This window comes from Geospiza fortis, unplaced genomic scaffold (genome assembly GCF_000277835.1).
Source record: "Geospiza fortis unplaced genomic scaffold, GeoFor_1.0 scaffold147, whole genome shotgun sequence".
Classification (NCBI taxonomy): Eukaryota; Metazoa; Chordata; class Aves; order Passeriformes; family Thraupidae; genus Geospiza; species Geospiza fortis.
The window spans coordinates 2,555,610-2,575,900 of record NW_005054372.1 but is presented as its reverse complement, the minus strand read 5'-3'; the positions used below and the strand labels follow the sequence as shown (position 1 = coordinate 2,575,900).

The 20,291-nt window shown below is 36.9% G+C and overlaps 1 protein-coding gene across 1 annotated transcript in view; it reads left to right on the top strand.

The window, feature by feature from the left end:
* Positions 1-4,813, top strand: part of SH3TC1 (SH3 domain and tetratricopeptide repeats 1) — a 28,471-nt gene extending 23,658 nt beyond the window's left edge. Inside the window, exons 14-18 of the mRNA XM_005424740.2 lie at positions 1,103-1,253; positions 2,393-2,515; positions 2,794-2,944; positions 3,820-4,016; positions 4,237-4,813. Of these exons, the coding sequence (XP_005424797.1) occupies positions 1,103-1,253; positions 2,393-2,515; positions 2,794-2,944; positions 3,820-4,016; positions 4,237-4,467 (853 nt within the window). The 3' untranslated portion in view covers positions 4,468-4,813. The remainder of the gene's footprint in view (positions 1-1,102; positions 1,254-2,392; positions 2,516-2,793; positions 2,945-3,819; positions 4,017-4,236) is intronic.
* The last annotated feature ends 15,478 nt before the right edge of the window (positions 4,814-20,291 follow it).

Below are 20,291 nucleotides of genomic sequence, written 5' to 3'. Positions count from 1 at the left end.
GGAAAGAGAACCAGATGCCTATTTCAACTTTAAGTGCCTGTAGCTCAAGCATCTAATGTGTTTAATAGGTCACCCAATTTAAAAAGCCCTAAGAAAGAAAAATAATTATGTAGTTGGTGACCATCCTTTGGTGAGACTGAAGACAAAGGAGTTGGTTAAGATTTCAAGCTGCCTGGAATTTTCAGAAAGACTTCACTAGCTGGAGAAGCTGCTGCTTTGTGTATTTGTGTGCTTCTAGTAGATGGAATTTGTATATCCCGGGAGCCTGGCTCCCAGACGTTGACTGTATAACCTTAGCATGCCACCAGGTAATAGCACAAAGTTGAGATGGTGTCAGACCACAGTATCCCAGTATTCCTTGTGTTAGCTGCCCTGAGTAACAAGAAAAACTCGTCTCTTCCAACACCACAACTGTGCAGCTCATATTCTATTTTAATATGTTTGTGTCTTGTGCTCAGAAAAAAAAAACCATTAGGTCAAGGTGATGGGAGTCTAGCACAAGATGGAGAAAGATTTAAGATTTCTGGCATTTCTATGTCTGGTATAAAGCCCCACAACATCAATAATCTGGTAATTTAAGTGCTTCCAGAACTGATCATGAGAATGTCCCATTCTCCTCTGCCCTACCACTCTCCTGTCAGTTTCTTTGGTTTTTTTTAAACAATTGTTAATTAGTCTCAATTGCACTTAAATCAGATGTATAGATGATTTAAAAAAAAGGTGATTTCTTTGACATTTTTAGTAAAAATCCATAAATGATAGAAGAGTTAAAGATGACAAAAGACTTTTCTAATTCTCACAAGTTTGGAGGTAGAGCAAGGACACATATAAACCATGTTGAAATAATATAACAGGAAAATGTATGAATAACATAATATAATAGTATATAATATACCATTATATATATAGAACATATTTATATAATATATAACAATGTAATAAATAACAATCTAACAGGAAATGTAGATGGAACAAAAGAGGAAAAAGAGTTCTTTAGTTACTAGGGGAAACAGAATGTCTTACAGCAACATTGCTTGCTATGAAGAAAACTATTTGCAATTCTGAAGAACCCTTTTGTGATTAGCACTTTTCCCTGTTTCAGGGCCTACAAGTCAGCTCTGGAATATACCAAAAGAAGCCTTGGAATATTTATAGATCTCCAGAAGAAAGAGAAGGAGGCATATGCTTGGCTCCGGGCAGGAAAGATCTATTATGTTCTGAGGCAGAATGAGCTTGTGGATCTTTATATTCAGGTACATTGTCAACACTTACAGGCATGCACATGGTATCAGTGTTGTGCAGGTGGCATGGTAAGAGTAAGTAATTAGATATAAAAATTCCATACGTTTTGCCAATTGATGTTCTGATCATTTATTGCCACCACTCATGTAATGCTCAGCAGGGGAAGAGAAAGTCTCAGCATTTTCCCCTATTAATCTCTTTTAATCTGTTGCTTGATTCTGGAAGGATTTTGGGCAGTGACATTTCTTAGTTCCTGTTAATTCTGTGTTCCTTCCTGCAATTATATGACACAGGCATGCTACCTGCTGGTGGGTAACAGAGAATAATCACCTTAGCATGCTGGCTTGTGGGCCAGATTCCCAGGAAAACAGAGTAGCTTCTTTAGGAAGCATTTCCACAGCATCTGAATTTTTCCTGCTGTGGCCATGCCTAGTATGACACAGGGCCAGCTGGAGCTGCTGTTTTCTTTTCATGTATGAGAGCAGAGGCATGTGTCTTGCACACCTCTGTGCTCAAGTAGAAAGAAGGACTTGTATTAACTGAATGCAATTTGAAAACTAAAGTAGACAAAGCCACAGAAGGATCCTTAACCTTGCCTTATGTAAAAGGCACATTTTTCATTGTTATTTTCTCTGTCAATAACTGAGGATCCTGGTATTCTTGCTTTGCATGCTCTGTCATTAAATCCTTTTTGCTAACAAGACGTGTTTATCCATGAGAACAGAATAGTGGACCTGCATTTATTTACGGAAATCAGTTCACAGGCTTTTAAATATGCAGTTATCAATATCTAACTTGCAATTTGAATTTATTTCTATGATATGTTTGATCTAATTCAAATTTACTATGTGGCAGCTATCAAATACACCGCTGTTTTTAGAATGTCATGTGCTGACAAAGATAGCAGGATACTCTTGCCAGAAAATGTAACCAGGTTTTTGTTTCTTCTTTAGCACCTGCCATTGGTTTTTTCAAAGACAGGGTATCAAAAAGGAGCATCTTCACATCAAATATAGCCTTTCTCATCATTATAATAGGAGAGAAAATAAAAAGATATTTTAAAAATTGCTAATACTTATGATATTTTAACCATGGAGTAAACAAGATCTAATTTCTGTCTTTCCTTCCGGATTCCTCTTTTACTTTTCAGGTTGCTCAGGATGCTGCTCTTTGCACAGGAGATCCAAATTTAGGAATGGAATTGTTTGAAGCTGCTGGAGACATATTTTTCAATGGTACTTGGGAAAAGGAGAAAGCAGTGACTTTCTACAGGGTTTGTGCAGTTTTTCTGCTGCATTGATAATTATTTACCTCCCACCATAGCAGGTATTCTATAAATGCTGAACCAAAAGCTGAACCTCTCAGCAAACTGTCCCAGTGAGTACTTGTCATGGTGTTAGCAGATATCATCGGTTTCAAATCCACTTCTGGTTGCAAGAACTGTTCTAAGCAAAGAGCAACATGAAACCAGAAATTGATTTGACATAAATGAGAGCTGTCAGTGCAAATCTTGGGGTTCAGCCATACCTAAGCTGATGTTGTGTATTTCAGGACAGGGCTCTTCCACTTGCTGTTCAGACTGGCAACAAAACCACTGAACTCAGATTATGCAATAAATTGGTGGAATTGCTGATGAATCTGAAGGCTTATGAGGAAAGTCTGGAATATGCAAGAGTATCTCTCGTCCTCAGTGTAAATTTAGGTAAGAACAATTTCCATTATAGCTGAGTATGAGTGATACCTCTAAAAATACAACAGAACTCTAAATTTAGTTTTCTTCCCTTGCATTCAGTCATTTCTTGCCAGGATTTCATAACACTACTATAATTACTATTTTTGCTTCTATTAAAGAATGAGCAATTTATTTCTTACTCTTCTAACTTAGGATCAAATAGAAAACCTTTGGTAGAGAACAGAATCAAACCTGGAATTTTATGTCCAAACTGAGTGTGCTTCTAAGAGCTAAGATACAATACTCATTAATAAAATAGTCCTAAGAGGCTTTTGAGAGTACTTTCAGATTTGCCCAAAGCTCTGATTGTGAACCAACATAAGATAGAAAAGTCAAAAATTATAGGTCTTATTTCAAAATTACTCTTCTTCAAGTTTGGTTGCTGTTCAACTAATTTAGAACCTTCTTACCCCTCTGTACAAGCACAGACAGGTCATTTTGATCAGTTTGAAAATGATATTTTTGTTGTAAATTTTCATGTAAAATATGTATTGGAATGGTCAAGGGAGTCTTTATTCCTATTCACTTTCTTTCATAATCATTCATTTGTATTCTTTGTAAGTATGCAGTGTGTATGTGTGTATATATATTATTATAACATACACATGCTAGATGAATGTAGTTATTTCTTAAAATCCCAGACACTGTCAAATCCTATGGGAGGAAATTCAGAAATTCCATAGGATTTTTCTTGAAGGGCAGGTTTTGACCATGGATCTCTTCAGCAAATATGGTTTTTTTTTCAATAAAAGTTCAGCAAATTCAGTATAGAATTTTTTTAAGTAGCATAGATTTGAGTAGTCAGTCTCTTTGTTTATATCCTGACTCCCATGTTATCTCATTAGGAAATCAGCTAAATGAAAGAATAGCTTACCACCGCCTGGCAGCCATCCATCACCATTTGGGTCACTGTGAACTGGCTGAACACTTCTATTTAAAGGCCTTGTCCCTCTGTTCCTCTCCTCTGGAGTTTGAGGAGGAAACACTCTATTATGTCAAGGTGTACTCAATCTTAGGAGATATTATATTCTATGACCTTAAGGTAAGAAATTTTACAAATTTGTGTAGCCAATTTTTATATTGAGTAATATTTCATAGAATCAGATTTTGCCATTTTCTGGTTTTGTGTGTTTGGAATGTAAACAGTAAATTGGGAGACCCTCAAAAGCTCAGAATCTATACTATTTTTATTAGATACTTACAAACCTGAGCTCTGCAGTCCTCTTGCACTGGTTGTACTATCTTTGAGCCTCTTATTTCAGGACCCCTTTGATGCAGCTGGTTATTACCACTTGGCACTTGCTGCTGCCATGGACCTGGGAAATAAAAAAGCTCAACTGAGGATTTACACCAGACTTGCTGTGATCTACCATAACTTCCTCGTGGATAGGGAAATGTCTCTCTTCTTCTACCAAAAGGCAAGAACCTTTGCAACAGAGCTGAATGTAAGGAGAATAAATTTAGCTCCTGATTGGTGTTACAAGGGTTCATAAGCATTTTTGGAAAATGCAGCCTAACTACTGCAGAAGTACCTAAGGAAATACTGCACTGGCTTTGTAGGAGGATGCAGACTGCATTCAATGACTCATTATCAGTGTGCTGTAAGGTGGAGCTCCTCATCCCAGACTAAATTACCAGTTTATACGACAGTGAATTACATTTCATTGCCTTTAAGATACACAGACCTGTATGTGTTAAGGATCAGTCTGTGAACTAAAACCAAAACCCAACAGTCTCTTTTTTTTTAAACTACAATTTTCTTTGCTATATCTTTCTGCCTTGATGGATATTGGAAAATGATTAATGCATACATGCAATGAAAAATATTTAATAAAGTGTTACAGCAGAAAACCCACTCAATATGAATTGTGGCTTCCTTTGCCTGACTTAGCTTTATTACATTTTTTGACATCAAGTAAATGCATCTGCACAAGCATGTTAGATGGGCTTGAGAATTGGTTTGACCCAATTCCCCAGACACCACCACTCATTTTCTGTCAAATTCATCTACTGCAGTACTTATGGGAACTAGCTTTATTTTCTAATTCAACAAAACTTACATACATATTGTACTAAGAACTAACTGGTTTGTAGAACTGAAGGCTCTCATAATGTGAGCAGCAGTTTTGTGGATTTCAGTGGTCATGTAAAGGCCTTCCTCCCCTATTTTCAAAGACAATTTAAGTGCCATTTTCAGAACTGTCACTATTGCCTGCAATGACTTATTACGGCTTTTCCTGCTGTGTTACATAGAACTAAATATTTTTCAGAAAAATTTATTATTTCACTTTAGTTACGAAAGAAGTCCACTTTGAGATGATGCCTTTTTATTCTCTCAAGACCTCTACAGAAACTGCTGGTTTATTTTATATTTAAGGGATACTACAAAGAAAGGAAGTATGAATGTTTTTGGAAGTTGCATGTACAGTCTCAGAAACCAGATGGGGCTGTTGGCTACATATTATGTTTGCTCATATTGTCAAGTCTGGCGAAAGGTAAACACACCTTCATTTTTTTTTCAGAACTTTATAGCTATGTAATCTCATTGCCTTGGTTTTTTGCCTAAGAATCTTTCTTTTCCTAAAATTTGTCATTCAGAGCATGCTCTGAATTCTTTCTATACGTACATTCAGCTATTGGATTTTTGTTGTCTTTTTGACCTTTAGAATTCTTTGTCAGTTTTACTTATTTCCTACAGGGAGAGAATATATGTATGTGTGTGTGTGTATGTATTATATGTATATTACATATCTATGTCTGTATATATGGATCTAGATAGAATTGAGATACTCTCCAGGGAAATATCTTTTTCCTTGGTCTTCCCATGGTCTGTATAACAGATAATTGCCACAATCATGATAACTATGACCTTTTAGTTATCTTGAAGCAGTGTGATAACATAGCTAGTCAAGGTAACTCACTATGGTCCTGCTCTTAGCTCAAGGTCCAGAAAGTAAAGTGGCATTTGAGATTAAACACTTTGTGTTTGCTATTTCTAGAAGGCTCTTTACACAATAAGCATTTTATTTGCTTGTTTTCTCTTCTGACATAGTAAATTTGAAAGTTTTAGTGTAATGGTGTCTTAGGAATGACTTGATGACAGATTCATGCTGGTGTCATACTGTCCAATTAAGTATGGGAAATTAATTATCCCATGTGCTCTTGACCTGAAAACTCAACAGAAGGTCCTGTGTGGAGGGACAGAATGTAAGAGAATAGTGCTGAAGGTAGTGTCACACCTGAGGAGTTGCAGCTGTACCAATCACCAAAGATTAGGAACAGGCCTGCTCTTAATAGGCCACAGCTGTGTCCAATAAGAAGATGAGTGCTACAAAAGAGTGGGTTAGCTGGGTGAGGAGAGAGCTGGAGTTTGTTGGTTGTGCTGTGAAGAAGGAGGAGTCAGTGCTGTGAGGAGCTGCCCATGAAAAATCACTGAGAAGGTATGGGAGCTTTGCAATAAGATGACAGCATCTTATCCTGTATGATCTCTTCAGAGCTGTGAAAATTGTGGATGCTGCTCTCTGTTTATTAGCTTGCTTTTCAGTGCTTGACATTCTATTTTCCATTTCATTTGGTTTTCAGACTAGCTAAATTTATAACCTCTTGCTGATTCTGCTGCAATCATAGGCTGTCTCTGTATTCTGAGAAGGGAAGCTGCACTTTATCTGGAATTCAATTCTGCTGATAAGGCCTCTCTTCTTTCTTGGACAGCTACTTCATCTTGTTGCCTTGATTCCACAGAATTTTTGCTTTCATAGCAGTCTTGTTCTACATTATTAATTTACCCTTTAGTTTTAAATTGTGCTTAAGCAGTGCATAGTGCATGGAATTTTTTAACCATTCCCTTGAAACAAGTAGAGCAGTATATAAACATGTATCTAGTTTTTGGAAAGGCAGGATCTGAATTCTCTCCTTGCTCTGGTGACATGGGTGTTCTGTTTTGCTACTGCATGTGGTTAAAGTACATCACAGGCAGAGTATTTCAAAGAACTGCATTTCTATTACATATATAAATGTCATGTTTAATTTTTAAAAGCTTCTCCAAAACCTGTTTGATCTTTAAATACATCTTTTCCTCCAGGGAGCACAATATCATTTTGTGATTCCGAGATAACAAATATAATCAATGCACTTGAACAGCAAATCTGGAATTTAGATAGAAGGATTACACCAATAAATCCTGTTCATCCAGTCAGAAGTGGTAGGATTCATCTTCCCTGCAGGAGACCCCTGTTACGTGGCCCTAGTCTCTTCACTATCAGAGAATGGTCTGCAATGTGGAATTCCAGAGGTGTGGGAGATGAATCTTACCTGATGAGTTTCCTGGTGCAAGTCTTTATTGAATGGAAATCTGATTATTATAAAACTGTTTTCCCATAGCTGTTATGTAAATGATCAGTTTTGGCCAGATAACTGGTAGAACATTCTTCCATTGAAGTAAAAAGGCTGAACAGCCTGGAGTCTAGATACCTCCTAGATAGGGTGTAGAATCAGATCTCTGCAGAGTCTGTTTGTTAGAAAAGATAGTGAGGAATGGGATTTTTGAATGATAAATGAAAAACAGACATAGGAAGTGCATGAAGATTCAGAGGGCTTCCACCCAGAATGAGTTATGTAGCTGATCAGCAAGTTTTGATACTCTTAATGAGCCAAAAAGCGCTGCTGAGCTGTTAAAAGCTCTGCAGGAACTGACACACTGTAGGTATTTCTGCTTGATTTGAAATAATAATGTTCTGCTTCCTGAACTGGCACAACCTGGTGCCTGTGAGCAGCTCCATGTGTAGAACCTTGTCAGATATAGAGCCAGATGCTTGTGGTGCTTTCTCATCCAGAAATGACAGGTTCTCAAGTGTCACCCCCTCATTTTTAAATGGGATTGAAGAGAAGGAAATCATAGTGATGGTACCATGGTAGAGAATATTTAATTACTGGAAGGGATGTCCTCCTGTAGAAGCTCATGTTTCAAAAGAGGAAAATACAGAGTACTGTGCTCAGGCTGTGAGGGGCCTGTCCTCTCCCTCTCTCCTGGTTCAATAAAAAGACACTCCAAACTCTGCACGTTGTGTGTCTCTGCGAGGGAGGGCAGTCCTGTCCCCTCTCACGGGTAAGCAGCTCATTTGGAGTAATAGATCTCAGGGCTACATGTCCCCGTTTCTGTTACTTTGGCCTGCTTGGAGAAGTTGAACCACCTTCACGTTTTTCCAGGACGTTGAAGATCTAATTTGGTGCGAGCACTCCGTGTTTTGCGGGTCAGCCGAGCGCCTCTGGCCACCGGGTGGCAATGTCTAGCTTCGCATCAGTGCCTTCCTGTCTGCCAGCTATAAAGGAATCCTTCAACTTGGAAAAGCATCCCTGTTTCCAATACCCTTCCAATCCAGCTAGAATTCCTTAAAACAAACCAAAAAACAGCCCTAACAACCCCGTGACTCACTCAAATAAACCATCTAGAAACGGGTGAGCTAAAACTTGTCAAGACCCTGTACAAGGGCAAGGAGAACAGAGCTTTCATCAGTCAGCATCTATTACAAGGGAAGTACACTCTAAGAAAGCAAAAGAGCATTTGCAGGGAGTAAAAAGAATTGAAGATAATCATTCTAAGCTACTTTGAAACGCCTTTAACTGACTTTTCCATAATCTAGAAAAAGTTAGCTGCTCTGAGGTACTATACAGATTTGTTTTGTGGCAGGAAAACTGCTGTACAAGTGGGGGGTACTGTGGTAGAGAAGAAACCTGCTGAGTGAGGTTAGATGCAGGTACGTGCTCAGAACTCCTGGTATTATTTTTGAGTAAGGTGAACTTTTGGCATCTACTTTCTTTGCAAAGAGAAATGCTCCATGAATTCTTTGTATGAGCCTGGTGCTACAGTACAGGCAGTGACATTCAAAATACCTAACCTAGGGAATCAAGAACTTTTTCTGAAGATGTAGCAAAAATTTTGGTACATATTATTATTATTAGTATAAGTAGCTGCTTTCCCAGTTAATTCAAATTGCTTGGCTGGTGTTATTCTCTGCTGAGTGCTCAGAAAATGTTCCTTTAAATATTTTGCTCCTTTTGCTGCCTTCATTTGACCATTTCAGATAATGAAGGTAAGAAAAATGTTTAATTTCACAAATATCTGTCTCGCTCTGGCATTTTAATCTCTGGGGTGGCAGGTTAAGCTGCCTTTGCACTGACACACTAAAGGGATTGTATCTTTCCATGAAAAGGCAAATTAAACACAATTACTCAGACTTACAATATTATGTAAACTTGTATGCCATTTAGATGCTGAATTACTCTAGAGAGTTATGTGCTGGGAAACTCTCAAAAATTGTCAGCAGGTGTTTTTCCTGATGTAGCAGATGTACAAAATCTGTTCGAAGTAGCCTTTCTTTGCCAAGTCAACAGAAGGAAATTTCACCATTGCATGGAAAATATCTAATTTTTTGGAAATTGGAATGAGCATAATAAATGGAGCATTTTTGCTTTTTTAAAATATAACACTGGTTCTTTCTGAGTCTTTCCTGAAGTATATTTAACACCGTGGGCTGGTATTAGATACTTTTGTTCTATCAGTCAGGTTATACACTGACAGAGAGAGAAACTTCTCAGGATCCAATCCATTCCCAGCCTGGGGAAAGACTTTACAAATAATCATGGACCATTATCCTCCTGTTTGTATTTTGCTTAAGATGAAGACACATTTTTGTGTGCCTGCCTTTGCTAATATATGCCATGGGTGCATATTTGAGATACAACACAGCTGTTTCTTTCTCTCCCTGAAGAAGATTTAACCCACTGCCAGTATAACAGTGTGGGTTTTGTAATATCAAAAACCAAGAGAGAAAGAGCAGATGAGTATTAGGAGGTGCAGGTGAACACCCAAGAAATTACTGAAACTGAATGTGAACCCTAATGTTGGTTCCTTTTCTGGAGTTCTTCTGCACTTTGATCTTTGGTCATGAATGGGTGGGAGTGGGTGTTTTTAGGAGAACTGGGGACTTAGGTCTATTGATACAGCAACCCCCTAAGTTATTTTCTATATTTTTCTGTAATTTTTCTTTAGCAATTATTATCCATATAATAACATACAAAACCTTTCAAATCCAGATACTGTTCTTCAGTGGCAATGCAGCAAAGCATCTGTATTTCCTTAAAATTCAAGTGTAAATTAATCACTTTTAGTCTACAATCCTTTGAAAAGTATCTTTAGCCTTCAACAAGCTATTGTCTATTGAGGCAATTTCACTCCCAATTCACAGAATCACAGAACTGGTAGGATTGGAAGGGAGCTTTGGAGATCCCTAGTCCAACCACCTGCCAAGACAGGGTCACCTAGAGCAGGTTACACAGGAACATGTCTAGGTTTGGAATGTGTCCAGAAAGGGACACTCCATGACCTCTCTGGGCAGCTATTCCAGTGCTCTGCCATCCTCAGTGTAAAGAAATTCTTCCTCACGTTGAGGAGGAACTTCTTGTGTTGTATTTCGTGTCCATTGTTCTTCATCCTGTCACTGGGCACCACTGAAAAGAGTCTGGCACCATCCTCTTGGCACCCGCCTTTGTGTGCATTGATCAGGTCCCTATTCAGTCTTCCCTTCTTCAATTCTGACTTAAATTTTAGCATAAATGTAAAATGTGGTCAGGATTTGTCTTATGTTTTCAGAGTTGATATTCACACAATCACAGAATGGGTGAGGTTTGACATGGAGCATCTGGCACAACCTCCCTGCACAAGCAGAGCCAACAGAGAGCACATTGCACAGGATTGTGTCCAGACAGTTCTTGAATATCTCCAGTGATGGAGACTCCACATCCTCCCTGAGCAACTTATTCCAGTGCTCTGTCACCTGCACAGTAGAGTTTTTCCTTATATTAAGTGAAACTTCCTGTAAAACTAGTACTAACCATACAGAAACATCCAAATTGTAGACACAGAACAGTGAAAATAAACACATCCACACTATCCATGAAGCTATTCCCCAGAAATTATTTCTTCTTGACTTTTTAATTCTTGGCATAAATCTGTAGCTATTTACTTGGTAGATCAAAGTGATATGAACTTCAAATTCCTTTAAATCTTGAATCTGTCTCATATTGGTCAAGACTTATATTGTGTAAAGACATGGTTAAAATCATGCATTCTGGTACTGATGAATTGAACTCAAGAGAAAACACTTGTAAATTGCTTACTAAGTAATCTGAAAACTGGTTTTCTTTTATGCTCTGCTCTAGGTCTGTCAATTATACACTGTATAAAAGTTCTTTTTTCTGTTCTTCCTGCATACCAGAGATAACAGCAGTCTTACATGCAAACATACAGCTGAGTAAATAAGTTGTTCAGCATGAAATAATGATAATTAGATGATTATTATTATTTCTTTATTGTCCAAGATATCCCAATTATTTTAACTTATTGATAACTACAGGTTTCTTAAAAGCACAACTACAGGAAATTTCAAGAAAATTGAGGTATGTGTCAAGAAGTATCTTAGCCTAAAAATCTGTCCTTTACTAATGAATTTTAATTGATGTCTTTGTTTCTGACATATTTTTTCTTCTTCCACAGTGGAATTTTTTGTATAGAATCACTTTGCTGTTACAGATTTCCTTTTTCTGCCTACCAGTAGACTAATGTGTATAAAGTTGCATCTGTAACTTTCTGGTCATTAAAAAGATGACACACTTTCTTACTAAATCAGAGAAAAGTTGTTCTTATTGCATCTTTTGCCAATTCTGTTTGCTCTATTGCTTTCCTTTTTTAGACATTTTTACTTTTATGCCTGCCAGGCTTTTCATTGCTCTTGCTGGTTCCTGGGTGTCTGCCACATACCAGTTAAGGTTGGAAAAAAAATCAATCTTATTTCTAGGAATGAGTCTAGAGAAAAGTGTACTAATTGGTCAATGTTTATTTTAGACTGTGAAAAGTCTGGTTACCTGTTTACTATTAAGCTTTAGTGACCAGGAACACTGATTTGCCAGGAAAGCCAAGGGTTTTTTTTTACAGTGTGTTTTCTCCTATTGAAAATTATTCCTGTCAAAAGCTTTTAAAAATGTTTAACTTGCATAGGAAAAATGTTTTGAAGCATGCTACCAAAATTCTGTGCCTGCTGAGCAAGCTTCATCCACTTGAATCTTGCAGGGGTGAGTAGGCTCTGCTATGTGTGCACTCTGTGCCCTGAAAAGGGTGAAGCAAAGAAACCAACAAGACTTCCAAGAGAAAATAAGAGAAAAGCTGTGATAAGTATGAACAAGGCTTGTCTTCTGCTCAAAATGACGAAAAAATGCCGTGGGAACTACTTCTGAAGATACTGCTACATAATGTCCAGTCTCCCATAGTCACAGCAATTATATGGATTCAGAATGCTTTGCTGCTTTTTGTTATACACATCCTTTCTAATTGGCAAGGGGTAAAATTTAAAAGCAGTGCACTGAGCACATTTCTCTATGGTTTTATTCTTTGTTAATTTGCAAGTATCTGCAGTTTTGCAAGCTGCTTTTTAAGTGCTCATCAACTTTACTTTAAAATCTATACCATGATTACCCAAATGTATTTGTTGGTCTTTTCTGAACTGTGTTCTATTTTAAAATTAATTTTTACAAACTAATCCTGTATTAAATACGCTGGATATGGTTTATAGCAAGTTAAATCCAATATAAACTTTGAGCATTTAAAAATATTTATATTGCTGCCTTTGGACCTCTGTGTTCACAAGTTAAGGTTTTCTTTTACTCAGTTGCTGAGACATGGAATTCTGATTTGGACAATAAGCCACATTCTCAGCTCACATAAATCAGCCAAACTCCATTAAAATAATGCTGTAGATCTGGGTCAAATTAAGAATTTGAGATTGGCTCAAGGTCTATATCTAGCACAACATTCCCTAGCCATGGGAGATAAAAGCTGAATGCTGAGGTCCTGCAGAAGGGCTCAAGTTGAATGGAATCATGGAAACAGTGAATGTGGGCTGAGACTGGATCTTCCTCCCATCTGGGAGCAGCTCTGGTGTGTGTTTTCCCGTGTGAGTCTGGAGAAGTGAGTTACGTGGGCAGGGATGAATGGGAGAGATTTCCTCATCATTGTGTTTGCACTAAACCATGAGGAGCACTTCTCCACAGGATGTAAAAGTTTTGGTGTATTCCTACACATCCTTCTTGCTTGTCCTTTCGGTGACCTTACCCTCTCTACTGCTCTACAAAATATTAAAGGTTCTACTGGAAAGTGGGCTGCAGAGTGGGATTTTACAGGATTTGGTTTATAAGACCTATTAGAGAGGTCTGATTTTGGAAGAAGATCACAAGTGCATGTTTTAAAACCAGTCTCACACTTTCCCTATAGTTCAAGACCTTACAGGATTTTTTTCTCTTCTGAAAAAATCCATTATCCTTTATTGGCTAATTCATATTTCTGTAATTAGTCTTCTCCCATTCCACAATTCCTAAGCCAAGTTACTGACTGCTTTGTTTACTCTTCCGTGAAGCTAATATTTGGAAGATTTCACTGGATTATGAGTTGGACAATTTCTGCTTGGATTCTTCCTTAATTTGTCATCTTGTGCATAAACCCTCCACAGTTATTCTATCAGTTATACTGCATGAGAGACTATAAACGACAGGATAATTTTACTCTTCATTTAATTTTCAGGACTGGGGAGTCAGGAAAATCTAAAACTAAGCCTTCAGTTTTTCTGAATTACAGGAAAATATAAGGGAAATGGAATGATTTTTATTTCTCAAAAGTTGTATCATTCTTTTGTAATTTCAGAAATTTTAACTTACAGCTGAAACACCTTAATACAAAGGTTTTGATTAGGCAGATCATGTATTTTCAATATTACTCAGGTAATTTAAAATACTCTGGAAAGATCTAACTTAATATGCATCTAGGTTTTAATTACAGTATCAATGTGTGTGGGATATTCTCCACCATAGACAGAGTAGTTTGGAGAATTCCAATGTAGCAGAACCAGTCTCATGACATTTGCAGATCCCCTTTTTTAGCATTATTTTTTATCTAACACTGTGTTACTACACTGCTTTTAATGACTTTATTTCTATTCTGCAAAAAAACCAACCCTAATCTCTAGAACAAATTATGCATCCACTTCTTTCAGAGGAAAAAAACATCTATTCATTGCACAAGCACAGGCCAGCAATGCATTTTTAATATCTTCACTGCATCTTCAAAATTTGTATTTTTTGTCATGGTATTGATTAGTTATGCCATAACAACTAAAAATAAAGCCATTAAACTCACTCCTGAGCTATTGTTAACACAATTTAAGCAAAGAGACTCAAATTGGTAACTGAAGATGGGCATGCCAATAAGATACAAGAATTCATTAGCTGCATTCCCATAGGAATGTAAAAATGACATGTATCAAAAAAGTAATAAATGTACACAAAAAGTACCAAAAAATTGCAAAAATATGGAAGACTGCAGAATTAAAATTACATATAATATGCTTAATATTATGTATAATATGCCTGTTTTCAATTTCTTAGGTACCTTTATTACTTTACTGCAGATCAGAAATTCTTCAAGTTTTTCTGAAAATGTACAATTCTTGTTAAGATTTTAGCCATATTTTTATTTTGCTTAAGTTGACTGAAGAATTTATTTTCATACAATGCAAGGAAGATTGGGACACCATGGAAGATACAAGAAACAAAGATAATTACTTGTTAGACCTCATGGAATAAAGCACCAAAGTTACAACTTTTGAGTCCCCCAGATCCATAGGTTCAGTGAGCTGAGTATAAATATCTCAGATATGTTCACAATCTTGGCAAATGTCTGAATTCAGGCATAAGAAAGAAGAATCTACTGATTTTTACTGTCAAATTTAGTTTCTGTGTTCTGTATTACAGGGCATGGTGGAATATCAGTGTTTGAAATAATCCATATCTTGGGACAATACTTCTAAGTAAATGGTGGAAAACAAAATGGGTTACATTAATCCAATTTTAAAGAATACGGAAACCAACCTGAAGCTATTTTCTTCCTTTTAAATTCTCAGTCTAGTAAGGGGAGGCGTAGCTCTTTGCTGGGTGGAGAAAAGTATAATTGTTCATTTGGTCCATACTCTTCTGCATATTAAAATCATGTTCATTCTTTCAATTAATCTTTCATGAATGAAAACAGACTAATAAAATCTCTGGAATAAAGCACCATGCAAATAAATTTTCATTATTGTTGAGGCTTAAATCATGACTTAGAAGGAGGTTTATGTATTTATAATTGAACTTATTAAAAGAAAAGATCTTGTAACAAATTTACTTCACACATCCTTTTCCAAAGAACACATAAATTTGGTTCAATCCCAAGATCCTACTCTTGGATGGAATTCTTTATTATTATAGAGAGTCCAGCAGAAAAGCACAAAGTCTCTGCAGTTTACATTTGACAACAATTTTGCAATTCTTGGATTGCCATTGTCCTTATACTTTGAGAAACCTGTAGCAGTCAAGGATCTCAGAAGTGGGATTTAATAAAACAAGGGCATAATATCTGCCTCTGGCATAAAACTGGCAGTAAGAAGCACCAAGATGATGGTAAAGTGTCCTTGAGCTCACGTGTCAGAGCTTCCCAGAATAAAAGTGCTTTAATGGGACAGTGGATGAAGGTGAAGTCATAAATGACAAATTTTGTAAAACAGTGTCACTTCATACATCCTCTTTTAGAGGAATACATTATGTAAATATGTGATTTATAAAGAATTTGAAAACAAGCAGCTGGGACTTCACACTATCAAAAAGAAAGGATTTCAAACATTGCCCTTCTTCTGAATAAATCTGGATGTATACAATTTGCCTTTAATGGCAAATTGGAAGGGGCTAAATGCAGTACTGAGGGCAGGATCAGAATTCAAATCGCTTTGAGAAAGGAAACTTGTGTTAAAGGCCTGTGTTATGGAACATAGATGTGGCAGGGGAATAGCTGACTGGGTGACAGGCAGATGGGGATTGTGATGGGTAGCAAGTCAGACATTAACAAACATTTTGGCTGCAGTACAAAAATGGCAAGCTTCAAATCAGTAGAAGTGTCATGGACAACAGAGATAAATTTATTCTCTGTCCAGTGAGATCTTGGGACTGTATCTAGTTTAGGCACAACTCAACAGAAGAAACATGTTGACAAATTAGAGCACAAAGAGGAACAACAAAACTGATAAGAAGTTTAGAAAATATGAACTTTGTGGAAGGAGCAAAGTTTGTTTAGTCTACAATAGACTGAGGGCAGATATAACAGGCTTGACAATGTAAAAGCCTTTTACAAAGAGGATAGCTCCTCTCATCTGCAGGGGAAAGGAAAACAATTTATACTGTATATTTTCATAATAGAAGGAGTACTTCATTAAAATACCAAGATCTATCACATACAGAGGGTCACATTCATTGCACTTTTAAAAAACAAATTAGATAAGTATTTTTTTAATATTTGGTGTCCTGGCAGTAGGTATTTCTGCCTGAGGGAACCAGGGTTGCACTAGATCCCTAGGGATCCATCTGATCCTTTGCATTTGCATGCTTTCAGGATTTAATTTGACAAAATAGACCAGCTTTAGCTGGAGGGATCAAAAGCTTTCCATCTGTAAATGTCCCAGACTATAGTGGATAGAAGCCAAAGGAGATGGTGATTCAGACTCTTTCATGTCTAGTTGTCCAACCACTAACTAAAAAGGCATTATTTCACTTGGTTGTGCTCTGTAGGAATAAACCATGCTTACATCACTAGAGCAAGAGATAGGGGAAACCTGTTTTCTTTCAGATTTTTTAGGCTATAGCCATATCTTTGGCACTGTCAGTGCTAATGTGCTTCTGACCAGTGACAAAGCTGTAAGTCTCATGGGATTAAATCAGGTTGAAGAGCTCAGGAGAGATTTTGAATGGTGGTTATACCAAAACACTGGATAGATGCTTAGTAAGGAATGACTATCCTACAGGGACTGCATGGGCTTTGGTAAACCCAAGCTAAACAATAAAAAATCTTTTTGGAAGATTTAACTTTTCCATTGTATTATTCTTGTGCTCAGACAAGCTTAGTGCTTGTGAATGAAAGTAGATATGACAGCAAAAGAGACAGATATAATTTCTTTATCTGTACAGGCATAGCACAGGCACAGCATGAAACACATGATGCTAAAAGGCTTTCTCAGTTTATGGGAGGATAGTTTAGTCTCCAGGCTGATGCAGAAACAATTACTTACCAAGACTGATGATTCTGCTATGGGTGCCTGTCCACTGGGAAATGAGATTGAGAGAGGAGTGTAGGCTAATGAACAGCTGTCACTAACATTTTGGACTATAAACCAATAATTTAGAACAGAAATGTTACATCAATCACATGTTACTGGTCTGCTCAGAAATTCATTTCCACTATTAAAACATTTTTATAGGCAGAATTGTTTCATATGCAGATTTTTATTTCAGCTGAATGTAAGACTCCCTACTGGTAATTGAAAAATAAAGCTACTTGCAAAATTTTACAATATTTATCAGGAAGAATCAGATGTAATAGTGGGTGAAGCATGTGAAGCATGACACAATATTTTCCAGCAATTCTTGTTATTTGTCTCTTCTGGCTTATATCGCTTTTCTGTCCACTGCCCTCAATGAAAATACTTTGAAGTACTATTGTGTGAACTAGACAGATGAATGGTCAGATGTTCAGCACCTGAAACCAAAGCTCCACAACTCCAAACTCATGCTTATCAGCTGTTTAAAGCAATCTGAAACCCATAGACACTTATAATTTTGGCCATTGGATTCTTCTGACTGATGTTCTTCCTGTGGTATAACCTTCATTTCTATATCATGAATAGCTCAAACCTAAGTCCCATCAGAATCTGCTAACAAGATATCCCTTTGCTTATTTTGATTGACATCTCAATCCAGAATGCAGTTTCAAACTTCCTTAATAAATCAGTCTTTTAAAAAGAGTAACAGCAACGTCACCCTCCCTAATCATCAGGCACTGTTAGTTTTGGGGAAGAGGTAATAGAAAATGGAGGAAGTTGTAACAGAATGTTCCAAAAAGGTCAGTAAGACTGTGAAATCACACAGGGCCTCTCTCTGGCTTTGTGGTTTCCCACAAACTGATGGATACCATTACAGAATATCTTAGTAGTTATACAAAGGTCCCAGATAATCATATGTGGGGGCTTTGCAGTTCCAAAAGTGGGTCCTTTTTGGAATAAAAGTTTTCTTTTGGAAGAGGAAGTTCCACCTGTAAAACAGTGGGGCAATTTCCATATACCTGCTTTTGCTGGGTCTCACTTGTGTGTGAAGCACAATGATCCCAGTGTTGGAAACTTCCATTACACATCCAATTGACTTTGTTGATTGTCCTATACTGGCCTTTCAGCTTAGGGCATTGTGGTTTGAAGTTGATGAAAACTCAGCCAAGCACCCTGAAGACTAAAGCACAACTGCTTTTCCAGTGACCACAGTATTTCTCCAGTAACACTGCAAAAGTTATAAAGGTGCATGCAACCATTCCATGGTATCAAATCAGTAATATGTGCAATAAATTATTTGTATCACTACATAACTCCAAAAATCTAGATTAATGAGAGCCTTCTCATGGTTAATTGGCAGAGCTCATGCTACTGTGCTAATTTTGTCACCTGAGAGATTTGTTGTAATTGAGTTTGGTGTCCTATTTCAGGTATAAACCAAGAAATATACCCTAGAAAGTACACAATTTTTAGCCACTCAGTTTATCACTTTCATTGCCAAGGATAATATTTTCAAAATTGAAAAACATGCAGGCTTTCTTCTCATACTTGCTGAAAAAAAAATTTCCACTGCTGCACAAACATAAACACACCAGTGAGCACAAATCCTCAGTGAGGTAATGGCAAAGCTCAGAACCAAGTCTGCAAGAACTGAGACTTGCTTATGTGAACAAAAAATGTTAAATTTATAGGCTGGGTGCTGACTGCTGTCTTCCACAGGTGCTAGACATAATTTAGCAATAGAATTTTTTTAATGACGGCATACATTTTTTATTTCTGTTTGCTGTTATTTATAGAATATGCCTGTCACAAGACCTTGATCCTAATTACTGTCTTCTGATTGCTCTTGCTGAATTACTTTAATTTCAATGGATAGCCATATTTTTGCTTGAGACTAGTGGACTGAAAAGACAACACTAAGGCTGTGGTTTCCAACCCTCATGTTTGCCCTTATGTGTCATAAGGCAGAATGTGGTCCTGGTTCTGTTATTAAGAATAAACAGCCCATTACCATAAGCAGTATGGACTGGAAATGATTCCTAAATTATTTTTTTTAAATTAAAAATTACTTTCCTTTTTGTGAAAAAGTAAAGTATATAAAATACTGGGAAAATGAAATATTTATTATAATTTTTAAGTTTAGAAACGTGCAGAATTTTTCTTCTTTTATAGGACCAGTGATGTAGTGAGGAAAGAAGAGTGAGATCAATAAGTTGTGTTTTTATTAAATTTTAAATTGAAAATTCAATAATTCCAAATGCACCTCAAGGCAAAATGGCTATTACTATGCATATAAAAGGAGATGACTTCAAGAATATTTTGTCTGTGGCTTCCATAAAAATGGATTTCTGAGGTAAATTTATCTCTCACTAATGGAAAATTTCTGTGGATTTATGAGCCATTTTGAGTTATGAAATGATACCAGTGCTGATTGTATTTGTCCATGGAAAATCTTGACCTATGTTATGAGGCCCAAGGGAAAGCAAAACAAATCCCATTTTGCTCTAGGAGAGAATTATGAAGCTGGTTGGGAGCATAACAGCTTGTGTAAATGAGTTTCTAACCTCTCACATAAACAGCTTCTGGGATCTCTACCAGTGTTACCCAAAGTGTAACAGAGCAGACACCACAGAGAACATATCCTCAAAGCCTATAAAGAGAACCAAAAATGGCTCCCAGAGGTCTGAAAAGAAATTCCTTCACACATATGTCTGTATACTCTCATGTGTGTAGACAAAATTATCTCTGTAGAATGAAGAACATAATCCTCTTCCCTAAAATGTTATAGTCCAATAGAAAAGGTGACAGAACTACTAAGAATTAGAAACAATAGCTAGTGATAGATGGAGGCCACAGAAAAAATCACACCATACTGAAGCTTCTAAATGAGTAAAAACCCACATAATTAAAAAAAAAACAAGCAAAAAAACCCGAAATAAAACCTTGTAAAATGATCATCATAAGTACCATGGAAGTAGCATGGAACATAGCACTATTTCACAGAAATTTTACTGGCCACAGAAATTCAGTTTTGTTCTGTCTTTCCATTCAACAGTCTGGACATCTTTGACCCAAGTTATGCACAAATATTTTTT